Here is an 18,533-nt window from a genome sequence, read left to right as displayed (position 1 = left end):
TCCTGATGAAATGCAATGATGTTTGTCAAGTTCTAGCACACACTCTGACTCACAGTCACTGTGTAGTAATGAGGACAATGTCTGGGTGTTGGGCTAGGGTCCATTGGGTAACTCTGACTCCAAGCCACCTTTCATCCTCTTTGTGGGAGGGGGCTGAGGGGTGGCTCCGGGGGAGATAAAAGACCCAAATTAAGACTTTTGACATTTCTCTAGATGAGGTTACATGTAAAGCCACAGAAATACAATAGCAGCAATGAAATATGTTTATCACGCAACTTTAAATTCAGGTCCCATTAACAGATAAATTACGCTGTTTATTAATCCATTCATTATCTGTTGAACAACACTATTACACGACATTGTCTTTTTGCCAACTTCTTCAATATAAACGGTTAATATGAATCCCCTATCTGTGATCCAGTTTTGGAATTTCCTCTTCTTTTAATATGTAGAGATGCTTGAGAAATGGTAGCATTCCAGGCCTCTCTCTGCCTTTGGTAACTTTTGTGCTACCTATCAAGCGAGCTGGGAGGCAGGTATACAATGTAGCTGCTTATCTACTCTGCGCGGGGCCAACCTGGACAGGTACTCTGCGCGCCTGTCCACACCCTCACCAGCCCGCAGGGGGCTGCGCCAAGGGCCAATGCTTAGGTGTCCTTCTGGCCCCGGGCGCCACAGAGCATGCTCTGTGCAGCGCAGACGCCTAGAGGCGCCCAATCCCAAGCGGCCACTTCAGGATTTCCTTCGGGGGCTGGAGCAGGAAGTGGGAGAAAAGCGAGAATTAGGAGCCCGTTTGCAGTCCGGTCCCTGGCACGGTCGCGGCCACCTCCCCCGGGCCGGTTCCGCTCTGTCCTGGAGCTCCGCGGGGACGAGTAGTGCGTGGGATCCTAGTAAAGGGCCCGCTGACCCGCGGAGCAGGGCTGGGGATTAAAAGGGACTGCGCTGGTGGGACAGGGACGGATGCCTTTGTTTTTCAAGCCCATGAGCATGGGTTTCGGTTCTTTTTAAAGAAAAGAGAAGCAAGTCGCTGGGATGTGATTTGAATAGGGCGCCCCCAGGCTGTTGCGCCCCTGTTTGGGGACCTGGGAGCCCCAGTGTCCCCACGCGTCTGGCCTGGGCGACCTCAGAGCTTCGGCTCTCTCTTGCCCCAGGGCAGAGCCGGCCTCAGATCTCCGCGTAGGCGTGGTGTCTGGGAGTCGCCCACTCCCCTCTCGCCTCTCCTTTGGCAAGAAACACTCAGCCCCGGGGGAGGAGTCAAGGCGGCGATCTCAGGAAGGGGGCCTTGCAGTCCCCTGGCCAAGTACAGAACTTGTCCTGAAGATTAAATAAGACCTATGTCAAGCCTCGCACAGTCCTGGACTCCCAGTCCTTAAAAAAAAAAAAAAAAAAAAAAACCGGAGCTGTTCCAGGAAGCCCAGAGTCCCCAGATAGCGGCTCTCGAGGGTTTTAGTGGTGGCACCCTGGCTGGGGGTTGCTAGGTCCGCAAAGCCAGCCTGGGGGAACCCACCAGCAGTTGCTTTTCTAACCTTTCCACATTGTGAAATGCAAACTGGAAGGCCCACTGTCCCTCCTGATACCCTGGACCACTCTTTCCTACCCCCCCTTGCTTCCATTTCTCCTGAATTCTCCTGCAACGCCCCCTCCCCCGCCCCCCCACCACTCCCTTCCCATATTTGATGGAGGCTGTTTTGGTCAACAAACTTTTACGGATTACACAATAATAATAATAACAACAACAAGGCAACTGAATTTTAGAGAGATTGCTTAAGGCCATTCACCTAGGACTGGGCAGGAGTCTGAGGGTCTGAGGAAACTGGAGAATACAGATAAATAAGTAATAGTGTTTAAGATAAGACACGGTTGCTTGTGTTTGGGGTCAGAGCTGTCAGTCTGTCAGGGGGCCATTTTCTGAATACAAGCTGTGTGCCCAGCTCAGAGCTCCTTCTGCAGGACAGGAAGAGAGATCAAAAAGATAGAAGATGAGGTCCCTAGCCCTCACAACAAAGACTAGCATTTTGTCTCCATCTAAGGACTTCAATTTTTATTTTGAAAACTACATCATCATTAGAGGAAGTGATCTTTTAAACATTTCCCCAGTTCCATTCTCCAGTACAAGTTAGTTTTTACTTTCTCCTAAGTTTTAACAACAGGTGGATGTGTTTTTTAAGATAACATTTACCGATAATTTTGTTTATACATCATAATATTGGGTTTACACAGAATTTTGCAGACTCTTTTTACGTATTCTTTTTTTAAAAATATTTTATTTATTTATTTGACAGACAGAGATCACAAGTAGGCAGAGCGGCAGGCAGAGAGAGAGGGAGAAGCAGGCTCCCCGCCAAGCAGAAAGCCTGATGTGGGGCTCGATCTCAGGACCCTGGGATCATGACCTGAGCCAAAAGCAGAAGCTTTAACTCACTGAGCCACCCAGGCACCCCTACGTATTTTTTTTTTTTTAAGATTTATTTTATTATTTGACAGACAGAAATCACAAGTAGGCAGAGGCAGGCAGAGAGAGAAGGGGAAGCAGTCTCCCCACTGAGCAGAGAGCCTGGTGCGGGCCTGATCCCAGCACCCTGGGATCATGACCTGACCCTAAGGCAGGGGCTTTAACCCACTGAGCCACCCAGGTGCCCTTATTTTACGTATTTTGAAAGCACATTTCCCTGCCTGCTCCTAGTCTTTGCTGTTCTCATTTTCATGCTGTATACTATTCCCTCGTGGCCACACCGTATTTAGCCACTTTCCTGTTATTACTCGATTCCAGTTTTTTGTCATTATAAATAATGTGGCTATAAATATCTTTGTACATATAGCTTTTTTCTTCTTTTAAGTTATGTTCTTGGAATCGGTGCCCAGAAAAGGGATGACTGGGTCAGAGGGTTGACTGTTTTATAACTCTTGCTATGGAAATGAGAGGCTGCTCTTCCATGTGTTAAATGTTCTCAGAGCTTAAATGAAGCAACATTCAACAGCTTAAATGAAGCAACTCAAGCCCTCTCAGAAGTACTAGTGCCCTATTATATAGAACAAGCCCTTATTGGCACCCACGATATACCATGTTCCTGCTAGCTGGACACTGGGTATGGGGAGAGGCAGCCCCGCCCATGGGGAGCCCAGAAGTGGTGCCTTTTTTTTTTTAAATATTTTTTTTATTTAGTTGAGAGAGAGCATGAGAGGGGAGAAGGTCAGAGAGAGAAGCAGACTCCTCTTGGATCTGGGAGCCCGATGTGGGACTCGATCCCATGACTCCAGGATCATGACTGGAGCCGAAGGCAATTGCTTAACCAACTGAGCCACCCAGGCGCCCAGAAGCAGTGACTTTTCAACCTTTTTCTTTCCTCCTAGGACACAAAGTATTCCAAACTGTTGCACAATGAAGGGCAGACTCAGAATTGAGCGATTCCCCCAAATTCTGGAGGGACTCAGAACACTAACGTGTTTTCTAATCAACAAAATCTAATCAAAGAGGACATATTTTGGCTTTGATGAAGCAGGTGGCTGGTTCCTGGCTGTACCCCCAACTCCTTTTTCTCAGATTCAGGAATATTAGATGCAAGGGAGGGAGAGGCTTGTGTGGATAACATAAATCCACTTTGATTTCTAAACGAGCAAACCCTTCCCAGACATATGCATTTGTGCTGTGACACAATTGGACAAGTAAGGTGATTCGTTTGTGTGTAAATCTGGGCAGAGGACTCCTCAGTCCCTGTGCCAGGATCACAAGGAGACAGAGCTCTGCTTTTAACAAAGGCATTGAGCTTGTGCTCTGTGTCAAGCCCTGTGTGGTGGCCCAGGTGCCAGTATGAGTGAGTGCCGAGAAATCTATGAAGAGCCTAGACCCCAGAGAGGGTGTGTGGGTATCAGTGTGGCCAATATATTTTGTTTGTTAGATACTAATGTGCCAGGCATTGTTCTAGGCACTGGGATACATACAGCAGTGATCAAAACAGTGAAATACTGCTGCCCTGGTGGAACTGATGCTTAGGGGCGGGGATGGGACAAACAATGAGTAAGATATTAAGTATGTCACATGGTGATAAATGCAGTGGAGAAAAATAATGTAGGGAAGGTGAGAGTGCAGTCTAGAGAGGTTTGAAATAGAGTGCTTAGAAATGGCCTCACTGGTCTGATATCTGAACAAAGAGAAAGCCATGGATGGCTAGGAGAGGAGCATTCCAGGCAGAGGCCCTACCTCCATGCCCTGAGGCATGAGCCGGGAGTCAGGCCAGTGTGGGGTGGGGGGCAGCAGCAGGATATGAGGTCAGAGAGGGAGTTGGGCCGTTCTGTGGGTGGCCCAATAAGCATCATAGGGACTTCAGTTTTACTCGGAGAGGAGTAGAGTAGACACCCAGGGGACAGCGCAAGGGACTTGGTCTGGCATGGAGAATGCACGTAGGGGCCAGGATAGCAGGGAGCCCAGGTACAAGGCCCATAGCAAACTGGGAACTCCGGGTTTTGTCCTCAGCCCAGGGGTCTTTTCGTGCTCTTAACTCTTGGCCCATCCCGGACTTGAGGTCTGACCTGTTGGAAAGGTCAGAACCTACAGCGAACTCCAGCCTGGAGGACAGGTTCGTAGAAAGTTTTTCAAGTCCCATTCCAACACCGTTAGCATTAGAAAAGTCCCAGTAGGAGGTTCTCCTGCGCGGGGAGGCCGGGCAGGGGTGCAGTTACATCACTGACCAGCTGTATGGCCTCGGGCAAGTCTTCTAACAAGGGCCGGCTCAGTTACTTCATCTGTAAAATGGGACTAAACGCCCTGACCGCTACATCGCATCAAATGAGATCATTCGAAAGCACCTTTTAAATATCATTATCTTTTACAAGCGGCAGCCGTGAAAATGCAGTTGACCTCAGAGGGCTGAGTTAGCAGAGCACTTCCAAACTCGTTTCTGAGAGCGCCGAGCCGGGCTTTGTCTCCGCGGCGGTGTGCTGGAACCTGCTGGGCTCTCACCTAGCACCCACGACCGGGCTGGGAACGCCGGCGGCCGGCGCGGGAAAGGCGGCAGACGGTGCACTGGGGCCGGGCTGCGGAGACCCCGGGCTGCCCCCGCTCCCGCCCCTGACCCGCCCCTGACCCGCCCCTAGTGCCGGCGCGCGGGGCTGGGAGAGGCCGCGGGCCGGCGGGAGGTCGGGCGGGGCTGGCGGGGCTCGCGGGGCGGCGCGGCCGGGGCGGAGTCGCCCCCGCCCCCGCGCGCTCCCTCCTCCCACCAGCCCCAGGCTCCCCGGGCCCGCGCCGCGCGCTCTTTCTCCAACAGCGGCGGGGGAGCCCAGCGCACCGCGTTCTGCTCCGTCTGTCCCTGCGGGTCGCTTCGCCATGACCACCCAGCAGATAGTCCTTCAGGGCCCGGGACCGTGGGGCTTCCGCCTCGTGGGGGGCAAGGACTTCGAGCAACCCCTGGCCATTTCCCGGGTAAGAGCGGTCGGGACGCGCAGGAGCGGGGCGCACCCGGGCTGGGGAGCGGTGTGCCAGGAGGCGATTTGGGGGGCCAGGGCCCCGCAGGCGCTGTGGGAGACGGCCGTTAGGGAGCCCGGGCCGGAACTGGAAGGGCTGAGCGCATCCAGGTGCGCCTTGCGGCGAGCGATCCCCGTGCGTTTCGGGCCCGCAGCCTCTTCCCCGCCGCGGCGCTCCGGGGCGAGGTGAGCGGGCGGCGGCCGGGCGCGCACTCCCGGTGTCGGCGCGCGAAAGAGGGAGCAGTTTTCGCACGTTCGCTACAGAAGCGCTGCCCGGCGCGGGGACCGCTTTGTCACCCCGCGAGGGCGTGAGGGTCCCCGCAGGACTCGCACGCTGGCAGGCATCACTTCCCGGTTCTTGACGAGTCGCCGAGGGGCATAAAGTAGTTTTGGAAGCAGCTGGAAAGACCTGGAAGAGGGGTGGAGTCGGTGGCAAGTTTCCCCAGCGCAGGTGTGATGAATTGCCCAAACAACTAGTTTTCCATTCTTTGGACTTAAAACACGACCAGGTCTCCCCTCCTGCATACGTTTCCGAGAAAAGGGCTGATTTTTTAAACGAATAAGGCCAAATGAACCCTCTTGGACATTCCTTTTCCCCTGCGGAAGGTGGTCACGCCGTATTTCTGCCTGGTGTTCCCAGATTATCAACCGAACAGCCGCATTTCCCCCAAGGATACTGGGTGGGGAGGGGTTCCTACTTTGTGTGGCGGCTGTGGGGCGGGGGCTGGCGGGGAGAGTGTTGCTTGAAAACTTTTTGGACGGGTCTCCTTTCTTTGGGAAGGCCCAGGTTCAATCGGAGACCACCAGGCCCGTTGCCCCCAACTAAAGCAGACACCACCCGGGAGACTCAGACTCAGGGTTTGGAGGCCCAGGCTTTGGTCATCTCCTCTAGACTAACTGTAATGTTCCCATGGGAGTTGCCTTATTCACTGCCTGCACCTAGACGGCGGCCAATAAATATTTTCCGACTTAATGAAAAGGGAGAGCACAAAGCAGTCTCTGGGGTCCATGCCCTGCCTAGAGGCCTGGTGTTCCATTTTGGGGGCCATCTGCTTGCTGAAGCTGACCCTAAACTTGCCTCCTCAGCCATCTGAACATCTCTTTGTTCTTAGTGGGGAGGAGGGAGAGAGAAGGGAAGATCCCCGTGGCATTTGTTTTGTTTTTGTGTTTTTTTTTTTTTTTTTTACTGAAATCCCCACCTCCAGAAGCTGAAGGAATATGGTGGGTGGTGCGGGAGGCAAAGTACTGGGAGCCTCTGCTTGGCTTCTCGGCCAGCCACAGTCCTAGCCACATTTCCTTCCAGGCGGGTCTAGCCCAGTGAGGAGGTCTTCTCTGATCATCCCATCAAAGCAAAGGGGGCAGGTGTCTCAGTTCTTGGGCCCTGTTCGCTATTTCTTCTACCTGCTGTCCTGAGGGGACTTCTTGGATTCTTTGGGTAGGTACATGCTGTCTTCCTACTTACCCGCCGAATTCCTCAAGTGTAGGTACTGTGCTTTCTCCAAGCCTGGCACACAGCTGAACCTGGCCGTCCCCAGTAAATGTTTGCAGGCTTATTAATGCTTGTCTAGGGAAGGCACATTTAGACTCCCTTACCTCATAGTCCATTTGTCCTTGCTCTTTGTGTCTATAATTAACCTGTCAGCCCTTTCCACTTCTGAATTTATATATGACACGAAACCCTTTTTTAAAGAAGTGGAAGATATATGGCCGGTCTGTTAAAAGGGCAGTTACCACCCATCATTTTAACTGCTTTAAAAAGTCAGTGCAAGTGGCACTGTGCAGGAATGACAATGTAGCGTGGAACCCACAAGACTACATTCACTGGTTTGTACCTTAAATGTATTTATTTCTTCATTGCGTTATGAGCGATATAATGTTTAATGAGCATGTACCGTGCAGTGCCGTGGGAGTCCCAGATATGAGAGGACAGAGCTCCGTTTTCAAGGTGCTCAAGGTCTAGGGAGAGAAGCTAATCTTTATAATGCCCTTGGCAGTTGCTTTTATTGAAAAGTGAAAGTGACTCAGAGGAGGTGACGTTCTTGTGTTCAGGGTGGTTCACTTGTTTCTTCTCATTTCTATGTGGAAGGAACGTGCCACCTCCTGGGGTTGGGAAAGTGGTCATTAAGGGGCCTGCGGGGGTCGTCACGATCTGGTGGGGGTCTGGTTTCTGCTTCAGACTTGAGCTGTACCTGGGGATGAGCTTTCTGCTTTCTGAGGCTTCCTCCTCCGTCTCTGCCATGGGGATAACCCCAGCCACAGGTGGCGAGTTCAGGAACATCAGAGTGCTCTGGAAACAGTGAACAGGAGTGGGGAGGTATGAGCAGTGACAGACATACACACCCTCTGGTTGGTAGGTGTGCTACGTTTATCATTTTGGGCGGATACACTTTACTAGTATGGTTTTATATATGTAGACTATGAGTCTCCACACCAAAGCAAACGTAAAAGTTACAGGAGGAGAGAAGTGCCTTTCGTTTAATTATGTTTGCTTTCTCTTGCGTGAATTACTCTGATATTGGCTCTACTCTTTCTTTAAACTGCTAAAGCTCCCGAGTGGAACTGTAGTCTTGTGTACTTGAAATTGTTTCTTTTTCTTTTTTGAAATAAAAGAGTCCAAAAATATAGATGCAAAGCAAATAATTATGAAATAAATACCTGTATAGTGCCCCCACCCAGGTCAAGAACTAGAACACTACCAGCACCCCAGTCATAAATAGAATAAATAAATAGAAAAAGCACACCAGACATAATCCATTCCTGACTTAGGATAAGCAACTCCTTGTTTTTCTTTATAGTTTTACTCCCTAAATGTGTGTCCTGAACACCATGGCTTCATCTTACCTGTTTCTGGGCAGAATCCTACAGATCCTGTGTTGTGTGTGTGAGAAGAGCTGCTTTCACGCCTCATTGTTCTCATGTGTGCTACTGTGATAAAATTTCAATCCAGGTTTTCAGCTTTAAATGTACATAAACCAACTTTCTTCCTTTTCCTAGTTTCTCACTTGAGGCCCCTACCTTGGACTCCCTGGTGATCTAACCACACACATTTGCCTCTGTCCCCTGAGATTTTGTTCTCTGTCACTTCTTGCTCCAAAGCTTCAGTTGGCCATCTCCTTGAGGTGGTTTTTTCTCTCCCCCCCCCCCCCCATATCAATGTCTTATTTCCTCTAGTTGCTTTCAAGGGAAGCCTTCAGAGAATCCACACCCAGGCCAAAATTGCTGCTCAATTTCTGTTGACTGTTTTTCTCTCCCAGTAACTGACAAAAGACAGGAAGGGGTGGGGCCAGAGATAAGGGGGTGCTCTTGCTGGGAGGAGCTGTCACTTGCCTCTTGAGTAAGCCTTTGCTAAGAGCAGTGTGGTTTTATGGAGAATGCTGTACCCTTTGCTTGGGCATCCTAAGGGAAGCTTAATAATGGATACTTTGTCGCCAGAGGGCCTTTTCTGATTTTGAAGAGCGTTATTTTCAGACTGAAGTAGATTTATGTCATATCCTAAAGGTGGAAAGAGCAGGGCCTGCGTGTCAGATTGTGAAGGGCAAGAAATGTCCATAAAGCCTCGTTCCGCATTAATAGCCCTTGCCCTGCTCTCCCTCACCTGGGAAATGTTAGCTGCTGCAGCTGATCATGGTTGATCTACAGCGAGAGGAGGAAGAGGGTCCATCAAAGGGAATAGCATTTAAGTGCTTCCAATCATTTTTTTTTTTTTTTTTTTAAGTCCTCTCTACGCCCAGTGTGGGTGCCCCTGGAACAGCACGTGAGTGAATGGTTGAGCCTGCTGGCGGGAAATCCACCAGGCTTCGTCAGGACCTCTGACCAGATATTCCCCCCAGCCCAGCCTCCTAAATGCCAGGGTTGGTCTTGGAGGAGGAGAGGGGAGAAGAATGTCTTTCAGGGATTGTTGCAAGGCCGATGACCAAGAGGAGATTATCACCTGACTGCCAAGGTCACACTCTCCTCAGCGGATCAGGACTCAGAAAAGCAGTGGACAGGACAGTCAGTCTTATGCCGGGAGCAGGCTGGGGATTGGCTTCCAAGCTGTGCTTGTTCCCCACGCCATCCCCTTGCTCTTGGGAGAGGAAAGCCTGTATTCTTTGCCTTTCACAGAGAAGCTCCAGTGCCTGTAGGTTAGGTAATTTGTTTGAATTTACATAGTTTTTCATTGACTGAACCACTTCCTTTTAAAAGAAAGGATAGAAATTGGGTAAAAACGAGCAAACATGGCTAGGGCAGAAAATTAATTTTTTAAAGGATGATTGGACTTCAGTGTGTGCCCATGGAAATCCTGGGGAAGTTGCTACATATCTGTGGGGTGCCTACTCAGGGGTCCAGGGCAGGGACTCAAGCTGAGCTCTGCTCCAGTCCCCAGCACCACAGTGGGGGAGCCCTGGTCAAGGTGCACACCTTCTTTAGGGGCTGCTTTTCTGTAAAGATAAAATAATAAACAAGCAGACCCACTGGTCTTGTACCCTTTAAATATGAGAGCCTACTCTCTGTTGTAAAAAGTGTTCCGGCATTGGGCATAAGGCATTGGTCGTACCTTCAACTGTGAGTTGATTAAGAAAATGTATTCTGAATTCAAAAACGTTTTTAGATGAATTTATGTTATGTTATTCATCTATGAATATCTGTGTTGAGATGACAGGTGATGGAGCTAGAATTTGACCCGCCTGGCTTCAAAGCCCGTAGCCTTGATCTCTTTTTCAAAACAACTACTTTAATAGCACCTGACATTTCTTGAACACTCACTCTGGGCTCCGTGCACTCCTGCCTTATCTTCTGTGCTCCCCACAACCCATGACACAGATACACAGGACACTCAGTCAGTAAATTGCAGAGCTGGGATTCGAAGTGAGACAGCCTGGATCCCAGGCCAGCTTTAACCACTCTCTTCTGCCTCTTAATCACCCATGACTGTCAGTATTTTATTGGTAGTGATCATGGCACACAGCTCAGCCCCGAGAAGTGCTAAAGGTAGTACAGGGATGATAGGATGGGTAGGGGGGACCCTCTTGGGTTCCTCACCCTGGAACCCGCTGTACCCCTGAGCGTTGGCTGTGGGGGCCCTCCAGCTGCTTTGTGGCTTCCGCCCTAGAGCTCCTGGAGCTCAGAGCATCCCAGGGAGCAGTGCCTCCCCCTCCCTATTCCCCTGCAAAGCCAGAAGCCCCCGCCTGTGAAAACTGACAGTCCAGCTGTGGGATTCCATGCCCCCCCACCCCACCCCGAGGACAGTGGAGAACAGAAGTGCAGAGGATTTGGTGGGTTAGAGAGAAGCCTGCCAGTTTGGGGCAGAGGGAATTTGGGGGCAGTTTTTGGATCAAACGAAGATGACTAGGGATAGACAGATGCAACTTATGTAGCCCGTGATGGGCCAGGAAAGTAGCAGCCGAGTCAAGGCCAAAATGAAATGGACCCACAAACTCAAAGGAAAAGGAGGTAATTTCCGTGTGGCACTTAACACCCTGTGTGATTGTTAACCCTTCCGTTAGACTTAGCTCAGGTCAACTACAAGGCTCATCCGTAACTGAGGCCTGCTGTGCCCTTTCATGATGTAGAACACTGCTTTCTTGCCGCAAACATTAAAGATGATTTCCCAAAGGAGCACGGGTTCTTGACCAAGGACTCAGGACCCGGTTTTTATGGCTATGACTACTCCTCTGTCACATGAGACAATAAGGACATAGGTATGACCTACGGAAGATAAAGATGTCTGAAAGGCATACACGTGGGCCAAATTCAGATGGTACCTCAGTGATTTATACCCATTAATTTTTAAAACAAATTATAAAAAATACTCATGGTTCTAAAGCTGAACGTACCCATATCCTACGACCAACAATTCCGCTAGTTAAATACTCCATGGAAATATGTCTGTATGGGCAAGCCAAAAGCACGTCAAGAGTTTCCAGAGCTGCACTATTCACAGTAGCCCCAAACTCAGATGATTTCCGTGTCTAACAACAGTAGAATGCATAAATGGATGGCAGGGTAGGTACGGGCCACAGGACAGCAACAGGAATTGCAGCCGTGCACAATGACACAAATGAGACACACACAGGCACACTGTGTTGAGAGAAAGTGGGATTCCAGTTGTATAAAATTAATCAGGCAAAATTAACCCATGTGTTAGAGGTCAGGGTCAGAGCTTAGTGAAGGGAAGGAGGCAGAAGGGGCCTTTGGAAGCTCAGTTGTGTTTCTTCATTGAGTGCTGGGTTCGTGAGTGTTCTCCCTGTGTGAGGATCTGGCCCGCTGTGGATTTAGAGCTTATGCAGTTTTCTGTGTGCGTGTTGTACTTCAGTTAAGACTTTCTATAGAAACTCTCATGCATGTTACCAAAAAATCAAGTAACAAAAACATGGAAGGCATACAGCAAGAAGTTCCCCAGTCCTCCTTCTCAGAGGTCAACACTGCCAACAGTTTGAAACTTTTTAGACTTTTTTCCATTCATGTAACTTTTTTTTAAAGATTTTTTAAAAGATTTATTTATTTATTTATTTGACAGACAGAGATCACAAGTAGGCATAGAGGCAGGCAGAGAGTCTGATGCGGAGCCGATCCCAGGACCCTGGGATCATGACCTGAGCCCAAGGCAGAGGCTCTAACCCACTAAGCCACCCCAGTGCCCTTGTAACATTTTTAATACTGAAGTACCATATCATAGTAACTTACATGTCTCGTAGACGTCATCGTTTTTTACTTTTTGCCTTTTTTGTACTGTAGCAAATCAGGAGTTAAACACATCCCGAGGAGCGCCTGGGTGGCTCATTCGTTAAGCAGCTGCCTTAGGCTCAGGTCATGAGATCGAGCCCTGCATAGGACTCCCTGCTGGACGGGAAGCCTGCTTCTCCCTTTCCCTCTGCCCTGGCTTGTGTTCCCTCTCTTGATGTCTCTCTCTCTGTCAAACAAACAAATAAATAAAAAATGTCAAATCTTGAGAAAAAAAAAAAAAGAAGCATAGGAAAAAAGACGTCTTGATGTCCCGCAGTCTCAGAATCCGCCTGCTCTGGGTTCTGACTCGGTCTTGTCTATTCCTTAGCCGTGTGTCAGCACCCTCACTTGTAGGGTGGGGATAATAGTGCTTGTCTTCAAAGGTTGTGGGGAGGATTAGGAGGATGTACAGAGAGAACCTAGCACTACAGCCAGCACCTGGAAGGCATCAGGTTGTGGTGGGGCCCTTAAAAAAATTCCAGTGGTGATCTGTGCATTGAGTGCCGATTACATGTCAGACACTGTTCTAAATTCTTGACACCTATGATGCACTCACTCTTCCCAGCAACCTAATGAGGTTAATGCTATCATCAGTTTCATTTGATAAGTGAACTGAGGTATAGAGAGCAACTTGGCCAAGGTTACATGTTTAGTCAATGGTTAGGCTTTGAGTTATAGATGGTGATTATTGAAGTGATTTAAAAACATATGGCAGGGGGCGGGGGTTGTGCCCATATGGCTTAGTCAGTAAAGCCTGTGACTCTTCATCTTGGGGTTGTGAGTTTGAGCCCCATGTTGGGTGTAGGGATTCCTTAAAAATCTTAAAAAAATAAAAAATAAAAAATAATAACACATGGGGTTCCTAAGGGCTTGTTTGAGAGATTCAGTGATTTCTTTTTTTTTTTTTTTTTATAGATTTTATTTATTTATTTGACAGAGAGAGATCAGAAGTAGGCAGAGAGGCAGGCAGAGAGAGAGAGAGGAGGAAGCAGTCTCCCTGCTGATCAGAGAGCCCGATGTGGGGCTTGATCCCAGGACCCTGAGATCATGACCCAAGCTGAAGGCAGCGGCTTAACCCACTGAGCCTCCCAGGCACCCCGATTCAGTGATTTCTTGACAAATGAAATTGTCATTTTTATTTTATTTTTTTTAAAGATTCTATTTATTTATTTGACAGAGAGAGATCACAAGTAAGCAGAGAGGCAGGCAGAGAGAGAGAGAGGAGGAAGCAAGCTCCCTGCTGAGCAGAGAGCCCGATGCGGGCTCGATCCCAGCACCCTGAGATCATGACCTGAGCCGAAGGCAGCGGCTTAACCCACTGAGCCACCCAGGCGCCCGAAATTGTCATTTTTAAATTCATTTTTAACTATATTCCTACCTAAGAAGTGATGTGTGGTCTTTCGCGCTAGGAGAGCTGTCCCTTGGAACTGCCATCCCTTGGTGTGAGGGGCTTCCTTTTACACTGAGTGGGAAGCAAAGCTGGATTAGGGTACTGCTGATTAAATGGTTATAGAGGAACCAAGATCATCTTGAAACATTCTTGGCGATTTTCAGGCAAACCTGTATAAGCTCCTATAGCTGCTGTGGCTATATAATGTAGCTTGAAAAAACAAATTGAGTCAAAAATCTGACTCCAGAGACTTCAGATTCCACATCTAAATGGCATAGTGCAGGGGTAGGTGCTGCTCTGTTGCCCAGCTCAGAATCTTCTAAATTTATATTCTCTTTTGATACAGCCATTACATCAATGGAGGTTGACCCTGAAGACAGGTGGCATTGAGATTGAACTTGAATTCCAACGTACCTTATACCAGCCTTGTTTTATATAAATGCTGAATTAGATCATTATTTATGCTATCTCTCCTACTTGTAAGAAGAACTTAAGGTGATTTACCACATATATTTACAGTATTTCAACACAAAAACACACATAATAAGATTTTTTAAAAAATTGGAATATAGTAAAGGAAAGAGATGTGCCAGGACCTTTAAATCAGGTGGTTTCTGTAAAGGCACACCATGTTGAATTGTAAGGGATCTGGCCACAGCAAAATAGCACCATGGTGAGTGATTTAACATCTGGAATGAAATTACTTTTACAGTATGCAGTTTGCATGTCATCTACAAAGATGTTGACCAACATAATAGATGCCACACATATATGTACACTTTTTTTTTTTTTTTCCCACTCTGTTTCAGTGAGAGAGAAATTCTATTCTAATGGATATTCTTTCAAGGGCCTTCTACATCTCTTAATAGAAATGTAAGCCCTTGAGGTTGTTTCTGGAGGAGCTAAGATTTTAGACTCTAAGTATTTTTGCTTACCTTATAACCTCATTCAGGGAGAGAGCTTCGGGGGAAGGAGTAGTCAACCTCCTCCTTGATGTTTCCAAACCTGGTGAGCATCAGCAATTTCTGGGAAGCTTTACAAAATATATAGATTCCTGGGATCTGTGTCGAACCTCTTCAGCAGGTCTGAGGTGGAGTGTGGAGGTCTATTTATATTTTTAAAAACCCCAGGGGAGGGCGCCTGGGTGGCCCAGTTGTTAAGAGTTGGCCTTCTTCTCAGGTAATGATCCCCGGTCCTGGGATCAGCTCAGCGTTGGACTCCCTGCTCAGCAGGAAGCCTGCTTCTTCCTCTCCCGCTGGCCCTGCTTATATTCCCTCCTTGCTGTCTCTCTCTTTCTGTGTCAAATAAAGAAATAAAAATCTTTAAAAAACAAAAACAAAAGCCCAGGGGGATCTGATGACTGACCTGCTTGGGAACAGTTGCCTCATCCTTACAAATATCAGAGTTCTCCTGAGTTACTGGCGATCTGGTCCATTTCTGGCCTGAAGCATGGATGCCAGTTCCAAGGGGGCAAGGTTAACAGTGTTCTCTGGACGTTCAGGAAATTGCCCTGTATTCCTGGGCATAGGTAACAGTACCTTCTGAATACAGACAGTTTTCCCGTTAGGGGAAAAAAGGCTCTGCATCAAAACTGTTAAACTGTTGGACAGATATTTGGTGAAAATCCCCTCTCTGTCAAAAGGGTTATAATTCAGTTTTTTTTTTTTAATTTTATTTGTTTATTTGACAGAGAGATACAGTGAGAGAGGGAACACAAGCAGCGGGAGTGGGAGAGGGAGAAGCAGGCTTCCCGCTGAGCAGGGAGCGTGTCACGGGGCTTGATCCCAGGACCCTGGGATGATGACCCTGGGATAATGACAGACACTTAACGACTGAGCCACACAGGTGCTCCGAGCTGTGCATTTTCTGATGATCGATGGCAACTGGTAGGGCAACGTTCCTGTGTCCAGGGCCCTGGAGCACAGTGGGGGCTGTGCCAAATGGAGAGAGAGCTGATGTCTTATCTAAGAGGGTGGGGGTCCTCAGCTTGTGCTGATTGTTTAGGTCCAGAATTGCTGGATTTTTCACAAGAAGCTGCGAATGTAGGCATTTGTGTGAAATTTACCAGCATGTAAATATTGGCAAGTTTTCTATCGTTTGTCAAAGTACAGTCTTTTTTTTTTTTTTTAATAAAGATTTTATTTATTATTTATTTGACAGGTAGAGATCACAAGTAGGCAGAGAGGCAGGCAGAGAGAGAGAAAGGAGGAAGCAGGCACCCCGCTGAGCGGAGAGCCCGATGTGGGGCTCCATCCCAGGACCCTGGGACCATGACCTGAGCCAAAGGCAGAGGCTTTAACCCACTGAGCCACCCAGGTGCCCCCCCCTTTTTTTTTTTTCTTTTTTAGGATTTTATTTATTTATTTGACAGAGAGAGATCACAAGTAGGTAGAGAGAAAGAGAGAGAAGCAGGCTCCATACTGAACAGAGAGCCCGATGTGGGGCTTGATCCCAGGACCCTGAGATCATGACCTGAGCTGAAAGCAAAGGCCTAACCCACTGAGCCACCCAGGTGCCCCCCAAAGTACAGTCTTTTTATATTTATTTATTTATTTATTTATTTCTAAAGATTTTATTTATCTGACAGAGACACAGTGAGAGAGGGAACACAAGCAGACAGAGTGGGAGAAGGAGAAACAGGCTTCCTACGGAGCAGGGAGCCCAGTGCGGGGTTCGATCCCAGGACTCTGTGACCATGACCTGAGCCGAAGGCAGGTCATGTTTTTTTTAGAAAACAACAGGTTCTTACTGCCGAGTCTGTGTGTATACCTCCAGCCTCATCCCCTTTCTCTCCCTGTACTTCCTGGGTTTCATCCATGCCATCCACATGCCATTCCTATAACTTGGTGTGCTCTTTCCCACCTCCTGTAGTGCCCTTACATAGTTTTAAGCAACACCTCCTCTTGGGAGTCTTCCCTGATTCCATCTTTAGGCTCCCGTTCCTCTTGCTTCCCAGCTAGTCAGCACTCACCGGCTGTGGTACATGCCTGTCTCCCCCAGCAGACCATGAGCACCTCCATGGTGGGCACCATCCTTTCCTGGCCGATAGGTATCCCACTGCCTTGTGTGGTTCCCAGAATCTGTAAACAGTAGCTCATATTTCTAGAGATTGACAGTGTGCTCTGTGTGAACCATTTCTTGTAATCCTTGTAACAGCCTTCTGATGTCAGGACTGTTTCCCTCCTGGTTCCTAGGTGAGAAGAGGGGACGTGTCCTGCCCAAGCATACTTAGGTCACAGGAGGCAGAGACAGGACTTGAACCCTGGCCATCTGACACTTCAGAAGCCACACCATAATCAAGGAGCCGCACTCTCTTTCAGGATGCACTTAAGGAATGACTGATGAATGAATGAAGGTGAAAGGGAAAATGGGAACAGAGGAGGGAGAAAATAGAAACCTGCGGTCATCGCAGAGGAGCCAGTGGGCAGGCTGTATGCTCGGTTCTAACAGCCATATTTAGTTATTTAGCTGTAAATTGAAGAAAATGGGAGAGCTGCATCATCGTCCTGTTCTGCACCATTTAGAAGTGAAATCAAACCCCGCAGAAACCTTCTTGTGCTCTCAGGAGTCTGGCAGCAAGGCTGCAAAGCTGCATTAGGACCTTGCAGGATAGGGTGGTTTTACCCGCTGGCCTCTGAGCAAAGTATGTGCCCTGGGAGAGCCAGAGGGCGAGAGAAAATGGCAGGTTGTTCATTACTGGAGATCGTTGCATGTAACTCATTTGTTCTCAGGTAGCAAGAACTGTGTTGTGTGGTCTCTGGGGAAGAAAGCTGGAAGTGGGTTTTTGAGGTTGTCCATTGAGCTAATGGATTGTTTCTTTGGAGGAGCGTACAGGATTTCTTTTTCATATATTGAAGCTGACTCCGTTATGAGCTGGTTCTAATGGAATTTGATGATCGGGAGGAAATGAGCAGAGACAGTGCGGGATACTGGGTTACGTGGATGGGCTCCGGAGCCCACCAGCTGTGTGGCCTCCTGCAAACGGTTTTGACCCCTGCTCCTTCACTCCCTCATCTGTAACGATGCATGTCATCTCTTGCCTTGCACGAGGACGGGGAAGGGAAGCCTTGCCAAATACTTACACTGTGCCGGCCCTTTAGAGGAGCGTAGTAACTGGTGGCTGTGGTGACGAAGATGATTATGGCGAACAGTGTGTCGTGGGGATTGGAGGCCCCGTTCAGGATGGGCATGAACCTGTGTTGGAGAAACAGGGGTCTTCTCCCTGAGGCTCCTTCCAGGGCCGTTTTCTGATCTGGGTTTTTTTTTGTTTTTTTTTTTTTTTTTTAACAGGGCGGGGTTGCTGGGTCTTGCCCAGTGCAGAGCAGTTGAGATGATTGTCCTGTGGGGGGAGAGAGCCACTCGGCAGGTGGCAGGGCTGGTGATAGAGTTCCTTGGGCTGTAGGCCACAGTGGAGGAGGCCCAGGGGTTGCCTTAGATCTGAATTTCTCTTTGGCTCTCGCAGTTAGGTTGGGAGCATCTGCTTGTGGCCTCTTGGTAACCAGCAAGGGAATGGGATTTGGAATGAGTGGGTATGGTTTCAAGTTCAGCCTCTAGCCTTTAGCTGTGAGACCTTGAATCAGTCACAGCTTCTCTGAATCTCAGTTTCCTCATCTGTGAAATGTATGTTGGTGGTGAGGTCGTCAAATGGGAGATGGTATGGGAAAGGGCTTTAGTCTTATTTAAATTCTCCCCACTTCCCCCCCACCAAAAGTATATGCCTCAGAGAATGTGAACTTAATCTGTTTCTGTGTGATTCTGAGTCCCAGCTGACCATATTGTTTTGTACCCTTCTGAGATTTCCTTCGGCTTCCCATCCGTTGGGCTTTAAAAAAAAAAAAAAAATCAGACCAGAAAATGGGATGGCAAGGCCTCAGTTACTTAGGCTTGGGACTCTTAAGGCTGGTTCTAGCTTGTCCAGGACATGCCAGGATGTGCTTAACAGAACTGCCTCTCCCACAAGACCGTTTGAACCAATGCTGGA

At 48.6% G+C, this 18,533-nt stretch overlaps 1 protein-coding gene across 1 annotated transcript in view; it reads left to right on the top strand.

The window, feature by feature from the left end:
- Window positions 1-5,197: 5,197 nt before the first annotated feature.
- PDLIM1 (PDZ and LIM domain 1) overlaps window positions 5,198-18,533 on the top strand; it is a 46,089-nt gene continuing 32,753 nt past the window's right edge. The window contains exon 1 of the mRNA XM_032312357.1: window positions 5,198-5,416. Within this exon, the coding sequence (XP_032168248.1) occupies window positions 5,321-5,416 (96 nt within the window). The 5' untranslated portion in view covers window positions 5,198-5,320. The remainder of the gene's footprint in view (window positions 5,417-18,533) is intronic.

The sequence above is a fragment of the Mustela erminea genome, chromosome 14 (genome assembly GCF_009829155.1).
Source record: "Mustela erminea isolate mMusErm1 chromosome 14, mMusErm1.Pri, whole genome shotgun sequence".
Taxonomy (NCBI): Eukaryota; Metazoa; Chordata; class Mammalia; order Carnivora; family Mustelidae; genus Mustela; species Mustela erminea.
This window is presented reverse-complemented; position numbering and strand designations above follow the sequence as displayed.